This window comes from Mus caroli, unplaced genomic scaffold (genome assembly GCF_978045245.1).
Source record: "Mus caroli unplaced genomic scaffold, Mus_caroli_1 scaffold_11, whole genome shotgun sequence".
NCBI lineage: Eukaryota > Metazoa > Chordata > Mammalia > Rodentia > Muridae > Mus > Mus caroli.
In genome coordinates this window covers 61,984,572-61,996,041 of record NW_028227266.1, presented here as the reverse complement: position 1 = coordinate 61,996,041, position 11,470 = coordinate 61,984,572, and the positions used below count along the sequence as shown (strand labels likewise).

The window sequence follows — 11,470 nt, the reverse complement described above, 5'->3', positions numbered from 1 at the left end:
GATGATCTTGGATACATTTTTGTACCTATTTTATAGTTTAATTTCTTCAACAGCCCAAATTAACACTTTAACATTAGATTAAAGCCTATATGGTACACATTCCTTTCTCTAACATCCCTTCAATACACTAACTATATTCACTTTTATCCACCCCATTTATTCAAGAATAGTGTCTAAAATATGCCAAGAGCTTTCCTAGGTACTGGGGTCACAAAGCTTTAGAAATCACACATAGATCTTCAGACTTGAAAGCTTTTTTTTCCCCAATTTTTCATTAGCAGAGTACTCACTGACTTATGGTTTGTCAGTAAAGGTTTTGAAGTAAAATTCCCCTGGCATTTTCAGATGAAACCGTGTCTTACTTTGCCGGAGTAATTCTTAGTGTAACTCTTTACAGGAACAGTCCTAGCAACCAGCCAGCTCCTGGGAGCCTTCAGAACATAGAGATCTAGATAAACATACAGCATTCCCTTCCTTTTCAAGCAACTTTTCTCATGGAGAGAACCTTGAATAAATCCCACATAGACTGTCCTGACAAGATGCCGCAAGAGTAAAGGATGGTGCAGGAAGCAGTGTTTGCCACTGTTGAGATTCACTTAGCGGGACAGGTACCTAAGTCCACTGTTTTTACTGCTGAGCTTGGCTTAGAGGACACTGAGCCACTTAGCAGAGATGGCTGTCAAGGAAGCCTGGGTCTGAATCTACTTTGGCTACCTATAATTATGTTCTAACTAAGTGAAAATAAGAATTGGACAAAATCATTTCCATACTCCTCCTTCCTTGAACCAAAAGTCATTAAGCCCCGAACTGGAAATTTTAAATGAATTCTTAAATATAAACATCTTAATCTCATACTTGTAAGTCTTCCATCTTTTACTAATATGTTGATATATGCATGTAGCATGATTTCTTTTATTTTTCCTCTGGGAATGTAAGTGAATTAAAATCTACATCCTATTCTTGCTCTGTGTTACATCACATTATTACAATACACTGATATTTGCTTATCTACAGAGGATAAGTCCCAAGATACCAGAAAATATCTGAAACCTCAGATATTCTAAACCCTTTTTGTCTTGGCTTTTCCTATACATATGTTTTTATCAAAAATATTAATTTATAAATAAATTGGTAATTTATTAAATATAAATATAACAATTCTAATAATAGGCTTTAATAAATTATGTAAATATCATCTTGCTTTCTCTAAATAGCTTATACCACACTCTCTCTTCTTGTTGGTCGTGGACAACTAAGTTCAGGTAGTGGGGGACACTTCACACGAGTAAATCAGGATCTCACTGTAAGGTTGTAAGAGCGACATGAGAGCTGGATGTAGTGATACACACCTATAATTCCAGCTAATTGAAAGGCTAAGGTGGCAGGACTGCTTCAGCTCTGAAGTCTGAGGTTAGATTGTAGAATACATTGAGACCTTGTCTCAAAGCACAAACAAAGAAGCAAACATCAAAAAGACCCAAAACAACATGAAAATAAATAATGTGGATACACACACAAGATTAGGTCTAAAGAGATTTTTTTTCTAATAAATTTTTCCCTGATAAACACTAACAATAATGGTTGGAGATGTAGCTTAACAGCAGAACAGTTGCTTAGAATGCATGAAGTGTGAATATGGCCTGAACAACTAAAAACACTAATAACATGTAAAAACATGGACATATAATTGATACATGTAATTCACAGATCAAATATCACTAATATATATAGTATGCTCTAAATATTCTAGTACATGTGTTTTGGAAAACATGCACAATTTATGTTATTGTTACAGACTGTATGTGTTTCCCTCCTCATACACCCAAGCTCATATGTTGAAGACCCAATCCTAGCATGACTACATTTGGACATAGGGCCTGAGAGGAGGTGCTATAGGTTAAAAAAAAATCACCAAAGTGGAGCAGAAATCTGACAGGAATTGTAAAAAATAGGTCCATATGAGGATACCGGGATAAGGCTATCTGTAAGCCAGAAAGAAACCCCTCAGAGGAGACAAATTGGTCAATACCTTGTATGGTCTTTATTAGAAATCAATTTCTATTGTTTAAAATCAGCCAGTGAATGACACTTTGTTATGGTAGTTCAGATAAAACAATATAAGTATAGGCCTAGTAGTCGTACAAAGTCTGTGTCATAAGGCATATATTCACCTATAATATATCTGTCAAAGCCATGTATGTGAGGCTGAGGTGAGAGCATAGCAAGTTCAAAGTCAGCCTGAGAAGTGTAACAAGACTGTCACACAAACACAGACACACACACACACATATACACACACCCACTCACAGGCACTCACATGCATGTACACACACAGGGCAGGGTGGAAAACACAACATTGCCAGAGTGATTGCCAGCAGTGTAATAAGAATTCCAATTAAGGGCTGGAGAGATGGCTCAGGGTTAAAAACACTGGCTGTTCTTTCAGAGGATCAGAGTTCAGTTCCCAACACAGTGATTCTCAAACATCAGGAATTCCATTCCCAACTGATCTGATGGCTTCTACCAGCACAAGACATGTTCATGACACATAGACATACAGACGGTCAAAATACACAAACATTGAAAATATAAAGAAACAAGTCGTAAAAATGAAGAACTGCAGTTGTTCCACTTCAGAAAAACTTGCTCCATATCCTCATCAACCCTTACAATTTTCTGTCTTTCCTACTTTGGCCATTTCCAAGGGTATGTGATGGACTGTAGTGTGACTTGATTCTCTACTTCTCAATGATGGTTGAAATTATGCACCTTTTACACATTTACTTCATACCAGAATGTCTTCACTTCTGATACATCCGTTTCTTTCTCTTTCTATTGGATTGCCTTTTCCTTAATGATTTCTAGGAGAGTGTTTTATACACACACACACACACACACACACACACACGACAAACTATTGGCATGGCTACAAGGCTCTCAATTTGGGCATATTTGTGGATGAACATGATGTTTGTTGACATATTTCTTCTGGTCTGTTTGTTCTACAAGAAAGAATAGCCCACCATCTCTCTGTTTCCACCGGAAGAACCTCTTACATTAGGAAAGAAAGGGAGAGTCAAACGGCCTTGTGTTAGAGAAAATCTTCACCTGTGTGTGATGAGGTCTACTCAACTCAGCGATGTCCCACATCAGTCCTTCTGTTCACTAGCCCTTTCCAAAGCCTTCATAATGAGAAAAAAATAGGGAACTTATATAACATTTGGTTATGCGCATCAGCAGCTTTTTTCTATTATCATATGCTACTTAACTGAGAGTTTCTCAGACACACTGTATCTCAGTCTCAGTACGTGTTTAATTCAATTTCATTTTTAATGAATTTTTATGGCATTAAAAAGTCTATAGTGCTCACAGTTAACATAATGCAAACTGACGACTTGTTAAGTTGATGTTAGGTTAATTTAGTGTAGTTCTCATAATTGATCTTCTGCTGCCATTTAAAAATATATATAACATTGCTCACTTTTAAGGTAAATCATTAAAATAATTCTACTTTTATCTTAAAAAGTTAGTTTTTCTGGAAAGATCGGGACTTTTCTGAATAATATAGAGCCAAAGCAGAAGATTCAGGAAAAGAAATGGCAGTTGTAATTGTCACTGTTTTGCAATACAAAACAACAGCAACAAACCAGTGCTGAAAGCCCAGTGCTCCCCTCCCTACTCAAGAACAACAAAACCAAGGCAACAAACTAGCTGTGATTCTGTTGTGGTGCCACTTTACCTATGAAACTACTATTAAAAAAATTAGTTTTATAAATGTTTAGAAATAAACACATTGTGTTTATAATTTTCTTTATATGTTAGAATTCTGTGACAGATTTTGTCTGAAAAAGGACTCCATTGCTTTTAAAACTTTACTTTGAAAATGACAGTTCTGCCGCAGCTCCCTACCTCCCTTCAATAGTCCTCCTAGCTATTCTGCATATCAAATATATCATGACTCCACCTAATCTTTCTTTAAAAATCGATATTTAATAGGGAATCTTATAAAGTTCAAACTATTTGCATGACTGTAAACTCCCCCCTAAATATTTAACATATTTGTGGAATGAACTCAATGTCGACTAACCCAAAACTGGTGACTATAAAACAAAAATGTTGCTGGAGAGATGGCTCAGTGGTTAAGAGCATTGGCTGCCCTTCCAGAAGACCTGAGTTCAATTCCCAGCTACCACATGGTGACTCACAACCATCTGTAATGGGATCTGATTTCCTCTTCTGGTGTGCATGAAAATGGAGCACTTGTATATATAAAATAAATAAATCTTCTCTAAACATCACACTATTCTACGTCCTTCTTGAATTTTCAGCAAATAATAATTGTTATATAGTTCCAACACACAGAATTACTTCACTTGCATATGGTACTTTCCAGAAACCTCACCCTATTTACTCATTCTCCCCACAAAAATTGAGGACATATACGAGTAATGATACTTTAGACACGAGGTTGTATGCTGGCAGGAAGATTGAGAAATGCCTCCCTTACAGTAATGAAAGTGGGTAACTGAGATTGTTAAAGGTTGGTGACTGCCACATCCGGTCCTAGTATTTACTGTCTTCTCAGGAGGGACGTTTTTCTGAGCTTTAGGGCACTAAATGAGAAAACATAGGACTGCTTTTCAGTTTTTTTTTTGGGGGGGGGGGGTGCGGGGACAGGGAGGCAGTTGAGACAGGTGCTCTTCTATGTAGCCCAGGCTGGCCTCCACCTCTCCATCTTCACATCTCAGCCTTTTCAGGGCTGTGATTCCAGGCAAGCGCCACATCTTGCACTATCTAGGATTCAGTCTGGACAGTGAACACGACTGTGAGGACATCAGCACACACGTGCAGTCTGAGGTCACCAAGCGTCCAGCCCGGGCAAAGGCCAGGCCTTGGGTCAGCTCACTTTCCTGTGCACACCTCAAACACCTAGCATCCCTGAGGATTTCCCTGGAGCCCAGCGACTGACAGCCAGACCGGGTTTGTCGCTGTGGAGGATTGTTTTAACATTCTCTCCCTGCTCCGAGGTTACCTGAGGCCAGAGGTGACAATTTTCCTGATCTGCGCAGTCGCTCCGCCCTCCCGTCCCGTCCTGTGCGCACGCGCCGCACCTCAAGGCGCTCTCACCCGCGCGCGGCCCGCTGGGTGTCCCCCGCCCTGGCCTAGGGTGGTGAGGGGAGCGCGCATGCGTACACTCGCCTGACCCCGCCCCCAGAGGCCTGGCCCCAGGGGCCCGGGGCCGGTTCCCCGGCGTGCCCTGGCCATGGAGGCCCTGCGGAGGGCCCACGAGGCTACGCTGCGGCTGCTGCTATGCCGGCCCTGGGCCTCGGGCGCCGCCTCCCGCCCGAAGCCCCGCGCCTCGGAGGTGCTGACGCGGCACCTGCTGCAGCGGCGCCTGCCGTACTGGACTTCGTTCTGCGTGCCCTACAGTGCGGTCCACAACGACCAGTTCGGCCTGTCGCACTTCAATTGGCCGGTGCCGGGCGCCAACTACCACGTCCTGCGCACCGGCTGCTTCCCCTTCATCAAGTACCACTGCTCCAAGGCGCCCTGGCAGGACCTGGCCCCGCAGGACCGCTTCTTCACCGCGCTCAAGGTCATCAACCTGGGTGAGTGGCGGCGCCCTCGCCTGACCCGGGCACTCCTCCATCCCAGGGCGGCCGCTGGCCCACAAGCACGCTGCTCGCTCTCCAGGGCCGGCCCTTCGCATCTCCGGCGGGCTGCTTGCAGCACCCCGGAGGTCGTGCCCTGCCACTGTCCACCCCGGAGAACCCTGCCCAGGGCAGCGAGGAGTGAGTCCGGACAGTGGCTCCGAAGTTGCTTAGCAAGAGTCATTCCCGCGCTCATCATCAGGAGCCTTTGGAGGACAAAAACTGGACGGACTTTTAAAGTTTCTTTGTCTTTCTGTGAAATCTCAGCAATTGTGTTTTGCTAAAAGCAGTAGGTTCTCTCTAGACATCCTATTTTCTCAGGTGCTAGACTTAGAAGATGCTGTCTTTTAAGATCCTTTAGTATCTGTATTCCTGAAGATAATCTAATTCTGACGGTCCTCCTGCTAGAAATGGATTGTAGATGTGACAGCATTTTATAGATTAGGGAAAAATTCAAGTCCTCAAGATGTTTCGGACCTTATTAATAGCTGCTAAAAAAATATTAACTTAGATGTCAGTCACTCAAACTCTATACAAGGAAGCAGAACCAGTATAATCCAAATAGTTTTTTTTTTAAATATTGCTGTCTAGGAATTTATTAACTTTTTATTAGATATTTTCTTTATTTACATTTCAAATGTTACCCCCTTTCCTAGTTCCCCCTCCGAAAATCCCCTATCCCCTTCACCCTCCCCCTCCAAATAGTTTTTTTTTTTTTTCAATCCAAAATTAACACTAAACTCTGTGTAGCCGTACTAGTGTTACATATAGTCCGGTAGTTCATTCAATTTAATAAAGCATGGGCATTTCTGCTTATAATAACTCGAATAGCACTTACGGGATTTTTGAGCCATTGTCCCCCTGGAAAATCCAGGAAGGAGATTATACACCAATGTGTCTCATAACTTGTTTGATACACTCTATATAGAGTATGTCAACTAATCCTGAGGTTGGTATGAAACTATGGGAAAAGCCAAAATGCTAACAAATTAGCTTTGTGAAAATGAGTTGATTTTATTTTCAGACTTGGCAGGAGTCATTCTTTTCCAAATACTGAGATATAGGTTAGGAAAACTAGTAGGCCAGGAGGAGAAATGGGATGAGGAACTGTGGGAGGGGCACCAGGAGGAGGGCAACAGCTAGACGGTAAAAAAAATAAAATTAATAATAATAAAAAAAAGCCTAGTAGGTCAAGCCATAGGTAAACTATATAGGCAGAATCCCTTATATAAAATGTCACAGGTTAAAATAAACATTTCCTTAAAGATACCTGTCATGATTAAGGGTTTATCTTTTAGCTGTAGGTCATTAAGACATCAAAAGAAGAAGGAAAAAAAAAAAAAAACACTTCCCACACAGAAAAGTAAAACCTTTTCAGAAATACAACAGATGTAGGGTGTTTTGTTGTTGGTTCTTTCTTTGTTTTTTAATATAAAATAGTGATTTAACAGTGGGCTTTTAGAAAGTCTGTAAGTGCAGCAGAGAAAGTGTTCCTGTATGCTGTGCTACAACTTGGCTTACTCTGAAACCCTTTTCTGGACTTTACTAAAATCCAATTTAGTAATTTTGTCTGAAGTAAGGGAACTATGAATTAAGTAAGAGGATCCTGGCTGGCGAGGGTACAGTTTGCCCATCTGGATCAAGTCCCTGGCTGGGAATAAGAATACAAAGGATTTTATTCCTTGCCTTCCTTTGTAGATGAGTAGTAATCAGAATAATTAATTTTCCATTTTGTGAATACTAAGGATTTCTGTTGACTCATTTGTTCCCTTTCTCCTCCACCTTCCCTTCAGTGGAGCTGACATTTTCCTGATGGTTTATCAGCCTGAGCATCCTGCTGGGAAATAGATTACGATTTAAGGAAAGCAACTTACCACTGGAATGGCTGGGTTATCGGAGCCTTACAATAAAGTTCCAATTGTTTTAAGTTCTTAATTCAACAGTAGTTTACCTACTGTTCAGTTAACTTAAAATGAATGATTATGCAAAGAACTGTTTCTCAAGTTTGTTTTGATCTTCAGTAATCTGAATTTTATTATTTCATGGAATCTTAAAGATTTTGATTTCAAAACATACTGACTAAAATTTTTTAATGTGGAAAACACAGAGGCAAAATCTTCCTCATTCCTGCACTATTCTCTTCATTTTAGGGTGAAAAACCCTAAAAACCTCATTCATTCCAGGAGAGAAACTACAGAATTCTGATTCCCTTATCAACTCTGACCACTATCAATAAGCAAGACTGATAATGGCTCCTGCACGCCATTGTTACTAAACCAATAATCATTAACCAGTTTTTAAATTTTATCTGGGAGAATTTATTTGTATGATTTGTTTTTAAAAGTATATATTTTAAAAGAGTATTTAACTGAAAGCCATGATAAATACCATAAAATATAATTCTCAGGGTCACTACCATTCCACCAATTCAATCTTTAGTGTTGGTTTAAAAGGCATATTATGTTTATCTTACTCCCAGTATGGATAGAAAACTAATAACTGCTTTGAGGGCCTTTTAAAATTCCTCATCCCCAGCGATTTTCAGAATTTGGGTTGGTAGTTTCATATTGCAATTCATTTCTTATTTGAGCTTGTACCCCTCACTCCTTTTTTTACTTATGCCTACCTTGTCCTGGTCTTCTCTTGACCCTCTGCCTTCTGACCACATACCACTGGGTTTTTTTCTTTTTGGATGAGTGATTTGCAAATAGCTCTATTACTATACTTTTTGAGGATTTATTTTTATGGCAGTCCCTTGAGACATTTGAGATTCTTTGGGGGTATAACAAGGGCACAGATCGCAGTATACTGTAGAAAATTCCATAGGAGTTCTAGGGGATTCTGTGGTAATAAATACCAAATTGAACCTTGGTATGTTCCTAAAGGTAGAAAAATGCCTGAACAGGAGGCATCAGGCTCCCACAGTCCAACAGCCTCACCCACAGTCACACTGCCAGCTGGTGATAGCTCTTCTGCTATCTCTGACATCCCAGACTGTTCCAACACACTTACTCAAAGGTAGCGTAACGGTGAAGATCGTCCTTCGTACAGCAAAAGAAGAAACAATGAGCAGTTTGATCAGTCTTGAGTGTGTGCTGGTCTCTCTGTTAACTAGAAAGAAAGAGATTTTCCAAATGAGCAGTTATCCTTTTGAATTGTCTTTCGGCCCAGTTCCCACATGGAAGCAATAAAATTAATACTTGTGTAGGGCCTACAATATTTGTTTTTGATCTGTATGCCTGTGGTTTTATATACACACAGACATATATGTGTATTTTTAATATGTTAATAGGCAGTGATTTTAAACAAGTGCCTTAAAAGATAAGAATTATGGAAGTCTGTTTTGCATCCAACATGCTGTCATATACATATGAATCCATATTTATGGATAGTATGTGCTTAGTTTGATATATAACAGCAGCTGTTAAATCTAAAATAAAATGGAAACCTTATTAGTAGCAATGTTCAAAAAAGGAAACAGAGATCTGTTTGAGTCCAGGCAGATAAAATAAAATGAGATTGTCTTCAAATCAATTATAAAATCGCTAGTGAGAGTGTTCTTTGTCATGCTGATAACTCTAAAATCTTTCTAAAAGTTGGGTTGTGCCTTAGGTTTTTGAAGACAGTTGTTTGACCCAGTTTCTAAGTCATACAAATATTTCTTTAGCCATCAGTGTTCCTATGTAACTTGAAGAATAACCTAGTAATTACTTGTGGACCTAGTAATTTTAGCTTAAGGCCAATAATCAGGGACATTTACAACCAAATTAATGGATATTCTTCCCTATTTGCTTATTTGTGAGAAGAATATAAAATTACTTTATAATTAATTGAAGATAATAAATTAAGCAAATGCTTTACATTAAAATTTCTATCAGTCTTATCTAATGGTTTTAAAAATCTAGGCTCATGTAATTGCCACTGTGTTTCATAAAGAGATAAAGTCCAGCTCTGTAGTAATCCTAGTGAGTATCAGGTCATTTGTGTTTCTAAAGCTTTATGTTAACATTGCTGAAGACTGTTACAGGCTCGGTAACATGACATATGTTAGGACATGATTATAAGTACTGATCTTCTTGAGTAACATGTTCATTTGTTTTCCAGGTATTCCAACTTTATTATATGGACTTGGCTCCTGGTTATTTGCCAGAGTCACAGAGACTGTTCATACCAGTTACGGACCAATAACAATCTATTTTCTAAATAAAGAAGATGAAGGTGCCATGTATTGAAAGTGTGCATTGGAGAACACAAATGTCAATGAATTTGTCCCCCTCTGTGTGTATATGCAGTATTTATTTTTGATCCTTTAAAATAAAATGCTCCAAAGCCGTTGTGTTTCTAGGGTGTGTGATTTTTTTTAAGATGAATCACTTACTCCCAGAACCCAGAAGGAATGTATATATATATCAATGCCATATATATAATAACATTATTTATATATATATGCATATATACATATATATATATTTAGCTAATAGGAATTCCAAACATGTGGCTTCACTCCTGATTTCCTAGAACTAGGTTAAATTACAGTTAAAAAATGAGTAGATAAACACAGATTCTATGGCTGGATATTAACAATATAAATTAACTCTGAAAAAAGCATAAGTATCTCCACAAAAAGGGGAAATCATGGTAGAAAGGGGGAAAATATAATGAAGGAAAAGGGAAATGATATTAAATACTTAGTGGAGATGATAGTATATTGTTGACAAATTCAAAATATATGAGAATCTGATTGCAACTAAAAACTTAAGCATTCAGCCTTTAAGATTTTACCTGGAAGTGGTTTGGGCTTTTTTTTGTTTGTTTGGTTTGGGGGGGGGCGGTTTTGTTGTTTGTTTGGGGTTTTTTTGTTTTTTTTGTTTTTGGCTAAGCTCTTGTACTATTTATCTGGTCTTAGTGGTAGGGTGCACACCTATAATCCCAGCACTTGGAAGGTAGAGGCGGGAGGATCAAGAATTCAAATTCACTCATAGCTGCAGGGAGTCTCCAACATCACCCTAGGCATGAGACCATAACAACAAAAAGAACTCAATGCCATAGTACTTTTAAATGTAGCTATAGCTCTTGTCAATGTAGATGCAACAAGATGAGTGAAATTAATACTTACTATTAATAAGTTAAAAAATATTACAAAGCTATAAGAAAATTAAGGTCTAGAAAGACCCAGAAAGAATGAATTTGATGACTATGAAAGCAGTGGACTGAAATGGCACACCCCCACAGATTGACTGACCATGGAGAGCGAGCTGAAATTTCAAAAACCTGACACCACTTTTACATTAGAACTTTATTAAGCTAATTGCATTTTTGAAAGCAAAGTCATTAAAAAAATTTATCCTTGGAGATAGTCACAAAATACCCAGATGAATGGTAAATTTCTGAAATTTGGAGTAATTTAGGGAGAACTAAGTAGGACTATTTAATTTCTAAACCAATGGGTGTTTAAGATTTATGATCGCTCTCATAATTACAAGCATACATTATATAGCATTTTATGTTAATGTGTTGCTGGTTCTGCAGTGTTTATACATTTTTGTAGGAAAACATTTTACACAGTTTCCTCTAACCAACATTTGGATGTTATTTCTGCCAAGTTAATAAAGAAAGTGAACTTCCAGAAACGACTGAGTGAAACCATCATAATAATGGAGTCACACAAACAGGCCCCTCAAATGTATTTATTTTAAATGTGCAACAGATAGGGAATTGTACTAATGTATGTATTGTTCACTTGCCTAAACACAATTCTAAGTAACAGTTTAATCAAAGAAGTACTTATGCCAATATATTTAGTCCAAAAAAATAGGCTT

General features: G+C 38.6%; 1 protein-coding gene across 1 annotated transcript; it reads left to right on the top strand.

The window, feature by feature from the left end:
* The first annotated feature begins 5,161 nt into the window (after positions 1-5,161).
* Positions 5,162-9,983, top strand: CUNH15orf61 (chromosome unknown C15orf61 homolog). The gene is made up of 2 exons (XM_021172970.3): positions 5,162-5,609; positions 9,756-9,983. The coding sequence occupies exons 1-2, from the start codon at positions 5,264-5,266 to the stop codon at positions 9,881-9,883; spliced, it is 474 nt and encodes a 157-aa protein (XP_021028629.1). The 5' UTR covers positions 5,162-5,263; the 3' UTR covers positions 9,884-9,983.
* Positions 9,984-11,470: the final 1,487 nt, after the last annotated feature.